At 43.4% G+C, this 17,300-nt stretch overlaps 1 protein-coding gene across 1 annotated transcript in view; it reads right to left on the bottom strand.

Moving 5' to 3' along the window:
- Positions 1–17,300, bottom strand: part of LOC106571120 (tumor necrosis factor alpha-induced protein 2) — a 36,856-nt gene that overhangs the window by 6,063 nt on the left and 13,493 nt on the right. Inside the window, exons 4-12 of the mRNA XM_082961478.1 lie at positions 16,515–17,199; positions 15,852–15,966; positions 15,106–15,228; positions 10,625–10,719; positions 9,915–10,007; positions 6,402–6,528; positions 4,243–4,368; positions 3,883–4,093; positions 1,696–1,849 (exon numbers count right to left, since the gene is read on the bottom strand). Of these exons, the coding sequence (XP_082817604.1) occupies positions 1,696–1,849; positions 3,883–4,093; positions 4,243–4,368; positions 6,402–6,528; positions 9,915–10,007; positions 10,625–10,719; positions 15,106–15,228; positions 15,852–15,966; positions 16,515–17,199 (1,729 nt within the window). The remainder of the gene's footprint in view (positions 1–1,695; positions 1,850–3,882; positions 4,094–4,242; positions 4,369–6,401; positions 6,529–9,914; positions 10,008–10,624; positions 10,720–15,105; positions 15,229–15,851; positions 15,967–16,514; positions 17,200–17,300) is intronic.

Raw genomic sequence — 17,300 nt, 5'->3', positions numbered from 1 at the left:
TAGAAAAGTAGGCTGTCTTTGAGTTTGTCGTCTCGCTCTACCCTCCCAATTTCCACCCTGCATCCCATAGCCAGGTTCTGACAAGTCTCCCTTTAATATCAGTGGGCAATTACAAAAATTGCAAATAATAATGAGGGCCCGGTTTCCCAAAAGCATCTTAAGGCAACGTCAATTTTTTTTTAAACCTTTGTAGGAGCATCGTTAGATCTCTGAGCTGTTTCCCAAAACCATTGTTACTAAAGTTGCTCTTGAAAATGCTCGTTATTTATCATCGACTGCCACTCGTAGAACAGCTAAGTATGTCGTTAGTAGCTTTTTTGCCCTTCATACACAGTAGATCTGTCTTTCTATGACCGCCGATAACTTCAGAACTAATGTGACAGTGACTGCAAATACAAAGTTGCCCATTTCTTTGCATAACAAGTGAAGGATATAAAGACGCTTCAAATGAAATGACAGTATTAAAAGATACATACATTATAGGCTACATAAACCTTTATACTGTAATTTGAATGATTTTGAAATCAAGGTCATGTTAATTCAATTGAGTTTTATTTAGCTATTTGTATGCTACAGTCTGTAATTTTTACCTCAATATATATGTCATTATGTGTATTGTGTAACGTGCACAATGATGTGCCAAATCTTGATCAGATTCAGTTCATCATTACAGGGTAAACATTAGAACAAGCCACATCAATATTTGTAGCCAATATTTCTCTAGGAGTTGATCCGTGGTCAGTATTGTGCAATCATTATAATGTTAGGGGTAGGATTAGAAAGAGAACCCTGATCGGAGAACAGTTAGCGAACGTTCTCTCTGTGTGGTGTTTTTGGAAACGCATGTTACACCTTTAGGCTGTTGTAGGTAAGCCTAAATTCCATTGCTCTCAGGAAACCAGGCCCTGGTCAATCTGATAGGATCCAATTTCGTCTAGAGACCATTCATCCTGACCTACCTAGTTAAATAAAGGTTAAATCCCTTGAAAACATCATGATTGATTTGACATAACTATTGAACATTATATAAAAATAAAATGTGTGTGAGCCTGTGTATGAATTACCTTGTTTCATAGGCTACTGTATATTGCAGGCAATTATGACCATTGGGCAACAGGAGGAAAATCTTTGCCTTACTTCAACGCTCACAGGAAAATCTTTCCGCCAGCCCGCCACTAGTTTTAGCTGAGCAGATTTAATCTACCATATCCGAGCCAAATCAATAGAGGAGCGAATCTAGCAATAGACAAGCACAGAGCCAGCAAGCCGGCAGTACGAGCAAGCAAAAAACTTCAGTAACCAAAATACCAAATATGTCTAAACAACCCTGAATCATTTGTTTTGCTTACAAACGTTTCTTCAGCAGATGGTGCAAAGAGCGTAGTGCAATGTCAAATATGTATCAGAAATATAGAGGAGACCAGAACCATGTCGAACTTCAAAACTCCGACCCAGTGACTCAGACATGAGCACTGGGAGTCAGATTTCAGCCATAGACCATTGGTGACTCGGACTTGGACTCGACTCGGATTTAGCCATAGGTACTCGAGCACAGGGTACTTGGGACTTGACCTTGAGATTTAGTGACTCGACTACAACACTGGTACCAGGTCATGTGACTGGGGTTCTGTGATTATGTGAATGTAAACTCTCCATCTGTCTTCAGCCTGTGGAGGAGCTGTCTGTCTGTCTCACCTAAGGTCTGGGAAGTCCCTAGCCAGGGTGACAATCTCCAGCTGGATGCTTCCTGGGTCCTGCAGTCTGACCACCTCCGCCATTTTAGGGAGGACCTCACTCAGCCAGTTTATTTTGGACCCCTGTGGACAGTGGATAGGTAAGATTATGCATACTTTCATATATTTAATGTCTTCCATTTACTGTATTATGGCATTAAAATGTCTACTTTACTGTATTGAGATGTTTACATTCACTTTAAATAAAGTTGCATTTGATTTGATACTACACTGAACAAAAATATAAACGCAACATGTGAAGTGTTGGTCCCATGTGTAACGACTGTCGTGGTGAATGGATGACCAAAACGCAGACGGGATATGAATGCTCATCTTTCTATTTAATTAGAATAAAATGAACACAAAAATACAAGACACAATAGACCGACAGGAACCGTTAGCAGGCTAACATAAAGCAGTGCTAAAACAACAACCCACAAACCCCAGGTGAAAAACACACTCCTAATATATGACTCCCAATCAGGAACAACGACATACAGCTGTTACGGATCGGGAGCCACACAGACTAACAAAGAAACAGAACAACTAGATAAACCATAGAAAACCAACACTAGAACAAAACTTAAACACCAGACTACATAAATCAAACACCCCAGGACGTGGCAGAGGGGTATTTGTTTATGAAACAAATACCCCTCTGCCACGTCCTGACCAAATATAATACAATTACTCCCTCTGCTGGTCAGGACGTGACACCATGTTTCATGAGCTGAAATAAAAGATCCCTGAAATTGTCCAAACATACAATAAAAGCTTATTTCTCTAAAATGTTGACAGACCTCTCCCCATCTTTATAACCATTGAATCTATATGTTTTGACCATGACAGTTTACAATCTAAGGTAACGCCAAGTAAATTAGTATCCTCAACTTGTTCAACACCACACCATCCATTACCCGATTCAGCTGAGGTCTATAAATTAGAGAATGATTTGTACCAAATACAATGCTCTTAGTTTTAGAGATGTTCAGGACCAGTTTATTATTTCCAAAAAAGACTGCAACTCTTTGTTAAGGGTTTCAGTGACTTCATTAGCTGTGGTTGCTGATGCTTGTATGGTTGAATCATCAGCATCGGCATTAAAATAATTACAGTTGCAACATCAAATGGTTTTGTGATGAATAAGCCATCTGATTCAATGAAAGATGGAGTTGAATTTATCCTTCCGCCCATAATTTCATTTAAAGTACTCCAAAGTTTTTACGAAAGAAGTTGAATACATTTGTTATCATCTTGTGTTAGAAATACATAGGCTTGCTAACACTCATATTCTTTACTTTATAGATAGCCTATATCTTACAGAACATTCATTATGGAGGGGTGGAGTGACGAGGTTGGCCTGCTATAGAGCAGCGAGAGAGAAAGCTGGAGGAAGGTGCTGACAGACAGGTGATGAGGGAAGTGTAGCTCAAGATCAAGCTCCTCGTGAAAGGCATGAAGAGGGATGGAGAGAAAGGTTGAGAAAAGGGAAATGAGAGACTGGAGAAAGAAAGAAAACAGAAACATGAGCAAGCAGAGAGACGGAGAACGAATGAGAGGAGAAAGAGAAGGCTGGAGGACATAGTGGAAAAAAAAGAGACTGAATGAGAGGAGAAAGAGAAGGCCGAAGGACATAGTGGAAGAAAAAGAGACGGAATGAGAGGAGAAAGAGAAGGCTGGAGGACATAGTGAAAAAAAAAAGACGGAATGAGAGGAGAAAGAGAAGGCTGGAGGACATAGTGGAAAAAAAGAGATGGAACGAAAAAGAACGGAAGGTTTGGAGGGTGAGAAAAATATTGGTCGGGCGAGAGAGTGAGTGCATATTTCCGGAGGAGAGAAAAAGAGAGATGGAAAGACATGAGAAGAGAATGGAAGAGGACAGAGAATGAGAAGAGAAATAAAGAGAAGGAGAAACAGGCTGAGGACATGAAAATTAGAAAGGAGGAGAAGAAATAGAGCAGACACACTGCAGAGCAAGAGGAAGACCTAGAAAGGAATGCAGAATGGTCAGAGACTAAAGAAAGTGAAAGTGATGATGAAGAACAATACAGTACATAGAAAGTCAAAGCTTTGAAGTGTTTGAGTAGTTTTTGTGGGTCAGAGCAAGAACAATGCTATTACTTTCATGTGTTTGTGTTCACACACGCTCAAGCTGTATTAACTGCAATATGAGGTGTGTGTGTGTGCGCGTCTTCAGTGCTTACCGCTTCAGTAAAGTAGGTGCTCAGTGTGCTGCTGTCATCAGCAAGTAACTTGGCTGCTGCCTCCTGCTGCTCCTTGTCTTTCAGCCTCATCTTCCTCTTCATCATCCTCTTCACATACTCCACCATCATCTCCATGTGGAGCCGGCCCAGCAGCTCCTACACACACACACACACACACACACACACACACACACACACACACACACACACACACACACACACACACGTCCATATGTGTGTAATGTTACTATGTGTGTAATGTTACTATGTGTGTAAGGTCAATGTGTGTGTGAGTGTAACCTTACCTCCATACAGATGGGTTTGAGGTCTGTGAATTGCTGCATGTGTCTGTCCAGTGTCTCCAGAACTTCATCCAGTACCATCTGACCCCCAGTAAACCAGGCCTGCGTCCACAGCATACGGTACTGCACCTGAGGAGACAGGAAGTCATGGAGAGGTCAATATCTGACCTTGAAGCAGTTGACACCAGCGGTCATAACATGCTGCAGAGGCACAGACTCATTAGCAATTTTTTGTTTGTTTTTCTGTTATTTCATAAAATCGTAGAAATGAGCGCCACTTGGTTTCTGCCTGGAAATGACCCAGTTTGATAGAAATTTAGGGGAGACCATTGATAGGATATTGGACCAGTTTGAATGGCGATGTCCACTGCTCTCAGGGAGTGACTCGACATAGGGCAAGACCATCACCCACCTGCCCGCTCCGAGGTCTCCACCCTTAACACCGGGCAGAGTCGACACCCCTCTGCTGTTACACAGGGCCTTGATGAAAGCACCACCAGACCTGTTCCAGGTGCAGAGAAGAATCAGCCCTCACTGAACCTCCTGTGTGCCTACTGTAGACATTCTGACATCTTAGGCACTGCAGTGGAGCCCATTGTGGCAGAAAAGCGCAGACCAGCTACGAGCCGTCTGCTGACAGTACTTTTTTTATTCCATCTGTAGTTAGTGAAGTTAGCTAGCTAGCTAGCTAGCTAGCTAGCTAGCTAGTTAGTGCTAACAGATTGCTAGCAGGATAGCTAGCCATCGTTGGGCTAATAAAATGTTGCAATTGCAACATCAACTCTCTAGCTTCTCAGTACCTGATTAACTAGCCATTTTTAAATACTATAGCTGTCATTGTTACTGTAGCCTGCACATCTTGCTTTTTTTCACAGCCTTCACAAATCCTGTTGTGCCCCAGCAGTGTTGATGTTGTTGTCAAATTCTATTTGCTTCCATTTCGTTTCAATGTTGTTGTTTTTATGGCAAGTTGTTGGTATTATAATGGGTCCTTTTTTAAATAAATAAAAAAAGTACATCTGTGCTCCCATTTGACCATGTTTCTTGGAGATCCTTTGAATGGTAAAGTTTTGTGATACTCTCAACTCATCCTATGGTATAAGCACATTCATAACTGTTTAATAACACTTCAAATTAAGGTCACTTTACTTGAGGCATCTATGCACACTCTATAAGGGCTGTTAGGTTCTAATTCTCAGAGAAAATAACTCTACGAACATTATGAAAAGCTTAACCAAGCTAAATTCCTCCCAGAGGATCAATACAGCTGCAGTAGACTAAACATGTTTCCACCAACACAAGTATATATACTCCAATTTAGGAACAACTCCTTCTCTCCAATCCTTACATCTATTATGGTTTGACAGGAAGACAAAGTAATAGGGTAATAAACCATAATTTCTCCCTTAAGGCGGTCTGACTTCAACCCTCTTAATGCCTAATCCAAAGATCTTCACCCATATCCCCTATAGCAATCCTGTGACTTCCTCCCGTCCACCCAACACATTCCAAAGCCATCTGACTCCTACAGATAACCATTAACTTCTGATGTAAAAACAGTCTCTATCACTCCTCAGATACTATACTGCTGAGTATAACAATGTTCCAAGTTTAACCCAGAATCTAACAGGACATATGACATTCTATATACACAGAGGTTGGTAAATTACACAACATCCTGTTATTACATCTGGTATGTAGAATCTAATGTAGCATGTAATAACATATGACATAAGTTGTCAAGAAGACTGTATAATAGTAGTTGTTATTAACAGTTGACATTAGAGCATGACAACAGGATGAACAGTCATTTATAACACCCATTATAATCGGTTTCATATCATCTCATGCCGTGACTCATAAGTCTTGAACATTACTTATGACAGCTTATGACAAATGTTATAATGTGTTATATAGCTGTTATAATGGCATATGAATGCATGCATAAGGACAGTAAACTGTTACCTAGATTTTAACTATGGTGCTATCCAGAGGCCGTTTAACTCGTTGGTAAGGCAAAATCATCTAATTTGAGAAAGGTTGTCTGGGATTTTGAACTAGATGCCAAAAGACAACCAAATTAACGGTGCAGATGTAACGTTGTACATTGGAGTATTGCTAGACTATTATGCTTGGTGTCTCTGCTGTCCCATGTTGCCTACCCTGAGCTCCTCATGTATGGGGTCGGTGAAGTATCCGTAGCCACAGTCTCTCAGGTCTGCCAATGTGGACATACAGCTTGTCTTGATCTCTTCTGGGATTGACTCCTCTCTTCTCACTATGAAGTCTCTGTAAAGGAGGATCCAATGTCATTACATCAATGTTGGATTTATGAAGTCAAATAAGACGTTGGGAGGATTGGAGGAATAGAATGACAATGGCAGTTCAAAGGTACTTTCAATCATCGAGCTGACAAGGTCAAAATATGTTGTTCTGCCCCTGAGCAAGGCAGTTAAAACCTGTTAAGGATAGGGGGCAGTATTTTCACGGCCAGATGAAAAACGTACCCAAATTAAACTGGTTACTACTCTTGCCCAGAAACTAGAATATGCATATTATTAGTAGATTTGGATAGAAAACACTCTGAAGTTTCTAAAACTGTTTGAATGGTGTCTGTGAGTATAACAGAACTCATATGGCAGGCAGAAACCTGAGAAAAATTCAACCAGGAAGTGGAGGATCTGAGAATTGCAGTTCTTCTTTCTAGTCCCTTTCGAAACTACAGTGTCTGTGGGGTCACGTTGCACTTCCTAAGGCTTCCATTGGCTGTCAAAAGCCTTCAGAAAGTTGTTTGAGCATTCTCCTGTCACTGGGCAGAGTATAGTAGCTCATTCACTGAGTGGACTGCCTGGGGACAAAGAGATTGGATATGCGCGGTCCCTGCGAGCACGCTGTTCCTTCTTGCGCGTTAGCCTTTGGATAGTGACCTGAACGCACGAACAAAACTGAGGTATTTGGACATAAATATGGATTATTTCGAACAAAAATAACATTTCTTGTGGAGGTAGCACTCCTGGGAGTGCATTCTGATGAAGATCAGCAAAGGTAAGAGCATATTTATAATACTAATTCTGAGTTTAGGTGACCCCAAACTTGGCGGGTGTCTGTATAGCTTGCTGTGATAGCGAGCTATGTACTCAGAATATTGAAAAATGTGCTTTCTCCGTAAAGCTATTTTAAAATCTGACACAGTGGTTGCATAAAGGAGTACTATATCTATAATTCTTAAACTAATTGTTATGTATTTTGTCAACGTTTATGATGAGTATTTTTGTAAATTCACCGGAAGTTTTTGGTGGGAATACATTTTCTGAACATCACGCGCCAATGTAAAATGCTGTTTCTGGATATAAATATGAACTTTATCGAACAAAACATACATGTATTGTGTAACATGATGTCCTAGGAGTGTCATCTGATGAAGATCGTCAAAGGTTAGTGCTTCATTTAGCTGTGTTTTGGGTTTTTGTGACATATATCCTTGCTTGGAAAATGGCTGTGTGGTTATTTTTGTCTATGTACTCTCCTAACATAATCTAATGTTTTGCTTTCGCTGTAAAGCCTTTTTGAAATCGGACAATGTGGTTGGATTAAGGAGAAGTGTATCTTTAAAATGGTGTAAAATAGTCGTATGTTTGACAAATTTAAATTACTAGATTTTTGAGGTTTTGTATTTCGCGCCATGCTGTTCCATTGGATCTTGGCTAGGCGTTCCGCTAGCGGAACGTCTGTCCTCAACATTAACCCACTGTTCCCCCGGGCGCCAATGACGTGAATGTCAATTAAGGCAGCCCCCCGCAGGGGTTGGGTTAAATGCAGTGGTGTAAAGTACTTAAGTAAAAATACTTTAAAGTACTACTTAAGTAGTTTTTTGGGATATCTGTACCCAAAAGGACCACCAGGGTGCCAGCTGGCCCCAGGGATAGTAGCCCAGCCCAGCATTTGAGTAAAGGTGATCAGAGGAAGTTAAGCACAGCTGACGGTACTAATCACCTATTTTATTCCACCTACAAGAACAGGCAGTGGGGAAGACTGGAGGAAAAACAGGGTGATTGATTCTCCAAAGGGGAGGATTTACCTGATGAAAGGGAGAAGAAGAGGACAAACTACCTCTTGGGAATGGCAACCAGGGATCTGCAACACCAACCGAAAGGAGCTCTCCACAAACGGATAGTTAAGGCAGAGACACACCCGTGATTTATGTTATAGTTAAAAGTTATTCACCTTGTGTTCCTTATTCCTGTAAAGAAGAAGATTTGTGATATCCTTGTGAGATCATCCTTGATTGTGTGGGAGTGTTTGAGAAGAGAAAATACCTCAATGGAGAACTTTGTTCAATGTAAGAAAACCTGCTCCCGACTCGTATATTCCACCTTTCCGCTTTAGAGCAACCTAAAAATACTTGGTCCGCTCACAGTACTTTATTATATATATTTTTAACAACTTTTACTTTTACTTCACTACATTCCCAAATAAAATACTGTACTTTTTACTCCATACATTTACTCCTGGCATCCAAAAGTACTCGTTATATTTTTAATGCTTAGCAGGACAGGACAATGGTCCAATCCACGCATTTATCACTTGAACATCCCTGGTAATCTCTACTGCCTCTGATCTGGTGGTGTCACGTCCTGGCCAGTATAAGGGTTAATTGTTATTGTAGTTTGGTCAGGACGTGGCAGAGGGTATTTGTTTTATGTGGTCCGGGGTGGTGTTTTGGTAAAAGGGTGTTTGATTTAGTATTTCCGGGTTTTTGGTTTATGGTCTATGTTTATGTATTTCTATGTGTAGTCTAGTAAGTGTGTTTCTATGTAGAGTTAATTGGGGTGGACTTCCAATTGAAGGCAGCTGTGTGGTGTTGCCTTTGATTGGAAGTCCTATATTAGTTGGGTGTGTTTGTCTGTGTGTTTGTGGGAGATTGTTCTGTGTTTAGCCGTGTGCCTTGCCAGACTGTCTATTAATCGGTCGTTCTCTTGTTTTGTTATTTTTGTACGTTCATTTTGGAAGTTAATAAACGTCAAGATGAGCTTACACATACCTGCTGCGTTTTGGTCCTCCATAACCGACGAAGATCGTGACAGGTGGACTCACTAAACACAAATGCTTCGGATGTAAATAATGTATGAGTGTTGGAGTGTGTCCCTGGCTATCTGTAAAAAATATATATATGAAAATTGTGCCATCTGGTTTGCTTAATATAAGGAATTTTAAATTATTTATACTTTTACTTTTGATACTTAAGTATATTTTAGCAACTCAATTTACTGTTGATACTTAAGTATATTTAAAACCAAATACTTCTAGACTTTTACTCAAGTAATATTTTACTGGGTTACTTTTACTTGAGTCATTTTATATTAACGCCACCAGGCGGGCTCCCCCGGAGCGGGCCTTTCGGGCCGTTCCTGCCTCCCCGGAGTGTCTAACAGTAGGTAGATAAGTAGAACAAATGATACATCTTCAGATTATGAGACTGCATGCATGTAGATCAAGACTGTTTCATGAGATTGGGGATTAGTAGAAACAAAAAGCACTTACGAAATGCTTATGAATGCTTTATGTAAGGATTATACGTGTGTTATGAAGCTCGTGTGTATCTAGCTACCCTTCAAATACCAAGCAAATTCGTGAAACAAATGACTTGGTGAAATGGACAACGGTCGTTAGCCTACCTGAATTGTTCGATGTTAACCAGGTTAGCTTTCACGACTGCCTGAGTGTTCTCCCCTGTTCTCTTCACAAATTCTTCAAGAGAGCTCTTATAGCTGCAAATATACATTGTACAAAATGTCAACAGGCATCTCCAGGTTCTTCTTTATCATGTCAGTAAAATGTTGAATAGTAACACTGCAGTGCATATTACTCATTTGTAGCATACATGTCCATTATAAACTAAACAAGGTCAAAGACAGTCTGCAACAAGACAGTGTAGATAGAACACCAAGGTTGAATTACCAACTTTTCCCTGGAAAAAGGTCATGTAGAATTATGCAATTTGTCTGTGTGGCTGTGAAACCAGAACATAGTAAGCTAATTGAATGGCTTTGAGCATGATGCTGGATATCAACGTGCATGTTCATCAGTAAAATATTATTTCGCTCAGTGTGGACAAGCCTAAGCCAAACCATTCAAACTTAATGCAAAAACGAATTTGGTTTTCAATAGAAACTTGGTGAATAAGTTCAGAAGAACAATGGAAAAGCAAACGTTCAACTACGACAGGATGTGTTCATTAAGGCACACAACCTAAATGTTTTGCAATGGAAAAGGAAAATCAGTGTTACTTATTGGACAAGTCCAGGTAGTCTCTCTCTGTTTCAGTCCATTTGGTGCCTAAGGAGCACGACCCAGTGGCCAGAGCTATAAGGAATGGTTACACTACCTTATCAAGAAGCTGTCCAGCTGACGCAAGATTCTCTGGGCTTTAGCCTCACTGCCCAGAATAGTCCTGGCCTCTCTCATGGCCCCATCAACAGCCTAGTTAACAGAACAACATACAGTATTAGCACATAAAACCTGACCCTGTACAGTCAACATAGCTTAGAGCAGGGATGGGATTCATTCCATGAAAACTCAATTCAGTGCAGTGTTAGGTTCTAATTCTCAGACTAAAAAACTCTACAAACACTATGAAAGCTTAACCAGGTTTATTCTGCCCAGAGGATCAATACAGCTGCATTAGACAAAACATGTTTCCACCAACACAAGTATATATACCGTAAATTCCGGACTATAAGCCGCAACTTTCTTCCCAGCTTTGAACCTCGCGGCTTAAACAATGATGAATATATGGGTTTTTCCCGCTTTCACATTTTTTTCTTCCAAAAAAACATTCTGTGACGTGCTCAGTTTTTTGACGGCATGAAGCTTTCATTAGACCAATGAAATTGCCGAACGGGTTAAGGTCAAACAACTTTTTTGTTTACTGTTTAGATTAAATCGAGCGCTCTCAAACCTCCCATCATTCTGATTACGGTAGTCATTTTGTCACCCTCATCGTGGCAAAGACACGGAGAAATGCATATGTGTCACGTCCTGGCCAGTATAAGGGTTAATTGTTATTGTAGTTTGGTCAGGACGTGGCAGAGGGTATTTGTTTTATGTGGTTCGGGGTGGTGTTTTGGAAAAAGGGTGTTTGATTTAGTATTTCCGGGTTTTTGGGTTATGATCTTTGTTTACGTATTTCTATGTTTATCTAGTTAGTTGTATGTCTATGTTTGGTTAATTGGGGTGGACTTCCAATTGAAGGCAGCTGTGTGGTGTTGCCTTTGATTGGAAGTCCTATATTAGTTGGGTGTGTTTGTTTGTTTAATTGTGGGAGATTGTTCTGTGTTTAGCCTTGTGCCTTGCCAGACTGTCGGTATATCGTTCGGTCACTTGTTTTGTTATTTTTGTACGTTCATTTTGGGAAGTTAATAAACGTCAAGAGGAGCTTACACATACCTGCTGCATTTTGGTCCTCCATTACCGACGAAAACCGTGACAGAATCTCCCACCAAACCAGGACCAAGCAGCAGAGGAAGGAGCAGTGGGATTTTGAGTTGGATTATGGTGAGAGATGGACTTGGGAGGAGATCTTGAAGGGAGAAGGCTCCTACACTTGGGAGGAGATCCAAGCAGGAAAAGATCGCCTTCCATGGGGACAGGTGGTAAGAGAGAGAGAGGAAAGGCGAAAGGCTGGTATGGACCGGGAACGTTTCCGAGGAACACGACTGGCGTTGAAGCACGAGAGGCACCCCCAAGACTTCTTTTTGGGGGGGGCACACGGGTAGTTTGGCTAGGCATAGGAAGAGCCGGAAGCCAGCTACCCGTGGTTATATGGAGGAGCGTATGAGGTGGAGAGCGCCATGTTTCGCTGAGGAGCGCACTATCTCACCCATACGCACGCACAGTCCGGTGCGCGTTATTCCAGCCCCTCGCAGGTGCCGTGCTAGAGCGGGCATCCAGCCTGGTAGGAGGATGCCTGCGCAGCGCATCTGGTCGCCGGTACGCCTCCGAGGACCAGGCTACCCAACTCCCGCTCTACGCACGGCTACCATCAGGCCCCTGCACAGCCCAGTCTGCCCTGTACAAGCACCCCGCTTGTACAGGGCTACTAGTTCCATCCAGCCAAGACGGGTTGTGCAGGAGGTATGATCAAGACCGACTGTGCGCCTCCATAGCCCTGGGTTTCCAGCTCCTGTCTCTCGTGCGGACCCGGAAGTGCGTCAACCCAGTCCGACTCGTCCTGTTCCCGCTCCCCACACTAGCCTGGAGGTGCGTGTTCCCTATCTGGTACGCCCAGTACCAGCACCAGTCACCAGGCTTCAAGTGCGTAAACCCAGTCAACATTCACCAGAGCCGCCCGCCAGTCAACAGTCGCCAGAGCCGCCCGCCAGTCAACAGTCGCCAGAGCCGCCCGCCAGTCAACAGTCGCCAGAGCCGCCCGCCAGTCAACAGTCGCCAGAGCCGCCCGCCAGTCAACAGTCGCCAGAGCCGCCCGCCAGTCAACAGTCGCCAGTGCCGCCCGTCAGTGAGGAATCGCCAGAGCCGCCCGTCAGTGAGGAGTCGCCCGTCAGTGAGGAGTCGCCAGAGTCACCCACTAGTCAGGAGCTGCCGGAGTGGCCAGACTGCCCCGAGCTGCCGGAGTGGCCAGACTGCCCCGAGCTGCCGGAGTGGCCAGACTGCCCCGAGCTGCCGGAGTGGCCAGACTGCCCCGAGCTGCCGGAGTGGCCAGACTGCCCGAGCGCCAGCTGCCCGAGCGCCAGCTGCCCCGAGCTGCCAGACTGCCCCGAGCTGCCAGACTGCCCCGAGCGCCAGCTGCCCCGAGCTGCCAGACTGCCCAGACTGCCCCGAGCTGCCAGACTGCCCAGACTGCCCAGAGCTGCCCCGAGCTGCCCAGACTGCCCCGAGCTGCCAGACTGCCCAGACTGCCCCGAGCTGCCAGACTGCCCAGACTGCCCCGAGCTGCCAGACTGCCCCGAGCTGCCCCGAGCTGCCAGACTGCCCCGAGCTGCCCCGAGCTGCCAGACTGCCCCGAGCTGCCCCGAGCTGCCAGACTGCCCCGAGCTGCCCCGAGCTGCCAGACTGCCCCGACTGCCCCGAGCTGCCAGACTGCCCCGACTGCCCCGAGCTGCCAGACTGCCCCGAGCTGCCAGACTGCCCAGACTGCCCAGACTGCCCCGAGCTGCCAGACTGCCCAGACTGCCCCGAGCTGCCAGACTGCCCAGACTGCCCCGAGCTGCCAGACTTCCCCGAGCTGCCAGAGTGGCCCGACTGCCTGGAACGGCCAGAACCGGAGCTACCTCCTGATATAGGTGGGTTGGGGAGGGGGGGTGTAGCACAGTGCCGTCGTTGACGGCAGCCACCCTCCCTTCCCTCCCTTTTAGTAGAGGGGAAATTTTGTTTTGTTGTTTGGGGTTGTGTTTTTTTTGTTTTGTTTTTTTAAGGTGCTTCCCGGGGTTAGCACCTTTAAGGGGGGGTACTGTCACGTCCTGGCCAGTATAAGGGTTAATTGTTATTGTAGTTTGGTCAGGACGTGGCAGAGGGTATTTGTTTTATGTGGTTCGGGGTGGTGTTTTGGAAAAAGGGTGTTTGATTTAGTATTTCCGGGTTTTTGGGTTATGATCTTTGTTTACGTATTTCTATGTTTATCTAGTTAGTTGTATGTCTATGTTTGGTTAATTGGGGTGGACTTCCAATTGAAGGCAGCTGTGTGGTGTTGCCTTTGATTGGAAGTCCTATATTAGTTGGGTGTGTTTGTTTGTTTAATTGTGGGAGATTGTTCTGTGTTTAGCCTTGTGCCTTGCCAGACTGTCGGTATATCGTTCGTTCACTTGTTTTGTTATTTTTGTACGTTCATTTTGGGAAGTTAATAAACGTCAAGATGAGCTTACTCTACCTGCTGCATTTTGGTCCTCCATTACCGACGAAAACCGTGACAATATGATGCAGCTTTCAAGTTGAAGGCGATTGATCTGGCTGTTGGAAAAGGAAATAGAGCTGCTGCACGGGAGCTTGGTCTTAATGAGTCGATGATAAGATGTTGGAAACAGCAGCGTGAGGAATTGACTCAGTGCAAAAAGACAACTAAAGCTTACTGCTAATTGTTTTTTTGTTACAAGCCGTGTTTCATTAAAGCCTATTTATTTTTGCTACAAGCCGTGTTTCGTTAAAGCCTGTGTAAAGTTCATTTGTTTCAATGTACCGGTAGGCACCTGCGGCTTATAGACATGTGCGGCTTATTTACGTTCAAAAAAAAATAAAAAAATTCTGTGGGTGCGGCTTATATTAAGGTGCGCTTAATAGTCCGGAAATTACGGTACTCCAATTTAGGCACAAATCCTTCTCTCCAATCCTTACATCTATTATGGTTTGACAGGAAGACAAAGTAATAGGGTAATAATCTACAGATGTCTATCCGTCTCCCCTGTAGCAATCCTGTGACTTCCTCCCATCCAACCAGCACATTCCAAAGCCATCTGGCTCCTACGGATAACCATTAACTTCTGATGTAAAAACCCTCTAAACCTCAGCACTCCATCAGTGACATGAATAAGTATATTTTCATATTCTCAGAACCCAACAGTAGAAATGTATGACATTCAGTGCATTTATTAAATATTTCTGATTTGTGGCGCTCATTGTTTTGAAGTCTGAAAATATCAGAGAAGCCTTGTTGGCATTGGAGGTTAATGTCAGTTTAAATGGAATTATGTCAAGGTTGACATGTTAATATGAAGCTTGTATAAAACCATGCGGGAGAAATAACTACTTCATATCTGTAGTATGAATACGAAGTAGAACATGTTCAGGTCAAAGACAGAGTAGGGCTAAACACAGAAAAGTACTAGAAGAAGTAGTAGTAATCCAATAGGTATCAACCTGTATGATGTCAATGGCCAGAGGACAGAAGCAGTACCCGTCAATGAGTTCTGGACTCTTTCCACTGAGCCAACCCTCCTCCATCTTACTGAGAGCCTTGGAGAACCAGGTCCTGACTGTACTCTGAAAACGACATAGCACAGGTCATCACAAGTCTGTAAGTTTGACACTACGGTTCTGAAAGACATTCCATGCAACATTATAAAATAGTCCATTATTTCCAATTCTAAAGCACTCTGAAAGTAGACTGGTCCCAGATCTTTTTTTGCTATCTTGCCAAACCCTACACTCTTATAAAAAAGAGTTCCGAAAGGGTTCTTTGGCTGTTCCCATAGGAGAACCCTTTTTGGTTCCAGGTAGAACTCTTTAGGATTCCATGTAGAACCCTCTGTGGAAAGGGTTCTATATGGAACTCAAAAGGGTTCTACCTGGAGCCAAAATGGGTTCTTCAAAGGTTTATTCTATGGGGAGAGCTGAATAACCCTTTTGGAACCCTTTTTTTCTAAAAGTGTAGGGATTGGAACGATAGCACAAACATCTTGGACCAGGCTACTTTCAGAGTGCTTTAGAATTGGAAATAATGTTGTTTTTTTCAAAGAGTGTATGGTCATTGTCACACCATAGGAGTTGGCAAGACAGCACACACAACAGATATGGGACCAGGTTACTCTGAAAGGATGGTCTAGAAGTATACAATTGGATTTAGCCTGTTCCTTAGATTTAGCTGTTTCTGGCATCCTGTTTACCTCTTTTTGTAGTAGATACTGCTCCTCCAATGTTGTGAGATCCTTCTCAGATAAAAGAGTTCCCAAAGACTCAATGTTGATGTGCCCCTCAAGGTCTTTGTGTTTTAAGATGTCACTGAAACAGATATAAAAATGGTATAACATGTTGCAAATGACATCATGTCATTGATAGAAACCATACAAGACATCTCAGAAACACTCAAAGATTGTACAAGGCAGGAGGATAATGTAGAAAAACTTCAGCTATCAGCTACGCAAAATATGCAGCATTTATGTTAGCAGACTTTCTAAAAAGGGGAACTAGCCTTTTTTAAAAGGGGAAGGTCATGATTTTACAACTTTGTTAAATGATTCCTCATCATGTAAATAGTCTATGGGTCTGGAGAAACTATAATCCATGGTTCAGTTCTTTAAACAGCCACTACAAACTTCAGCTAACTTTACCCACTGCTAGCTAACAATCAATGGAAGTGATAGGGGAAATTGTGCAATTTTCTAAATGTAATACCCAATCAACTCAAATCAACTACATATGCGGTTTGACATCACTTAAATGTGATTTGTTTTTTTAAAAGAAGATTGCACAATTGCCCCATCACTTCCACTGATTGTTAACAAGCCCTTCAAGAATCCAGGGCAACTGCCCTCCCATTTCCCACTTACTTTGGATAGTAATTGTTCACCCAGCAGAGGAGGTAGTTACAGTCATCCACATCGAGCCCAGAGCGGGCCAGTTCTGTTAACCTTGCTGAGAACTTCTGATGGTAAAGTCTCACATACAAGTTGCACACGTCAAAGTCTGGGGGGTAGCAGTCCCTCACATCACTTGCAACCCTGAGAACGTCCTCCTTCAGACACTTGCCCATCCTATACACCTCCCTTTCCATGGACGTTGACAGGTTGCTATTACTAGCGCTGACATTGTCCTCCTCCACTGCCGCATTCCTCATTCGAGAATCCACAATTTTTTCAAGCAGGGTGTCGTGGGTGAGCCGGCACTGGTGTGGCCGCCACACGGGGGCCTCGCTGCTGCCCTCGAGCCGCACTTCCCATTGCTGGTCTTTCTCTTCCAGCAGCGTTATGGTTTCCACCGCACTTCGAAGTATCTCTAGGTGTTCTCCTGAGGGTGTGGAACTAAAGGTGGTGTGAACTGCCATCCATAAGTGGAGCAGCAGGGTTTCATAGTCTTTTTGGAGCGTGTCTTCATCGTCCTCGTTGCAAACCTGACCCAACCCCTCTACAGTCATGGTTTCTTGGCCAAAGAGCTTGTCCTCTCGCAAGAGCAACTGCTGGCAAGCCTCCACCAAGCGATTTTCCTTCAGGTTCTCCAGAAAGTCCATAATCACCTCTGAAAAAACAACCAAGTAGAATTCAGGTGAATGTTTATGACAATCACAGACCACCAAGTACAATGATTGAATAGTTATTTTAGTGCAGTCTGTACGTGAC

This window comes from Salmo salar, chromosome 15 (genome assembly GCF_965601325.2).
Source record: "Salmo salar chromosome 15, fSalSal1, whole genome shotgun sequence".
Lineage (NCBI taxonomy): Eukaryota > Metazoa > Chordata > Actinopteri > Salmoniformes > Salmonidae > Salmo > Salmo salar.
Note: the sequence above shows the minus strand (reverse complement) of the source record. Positions and strands in the feature narration are given on the sequence as shown.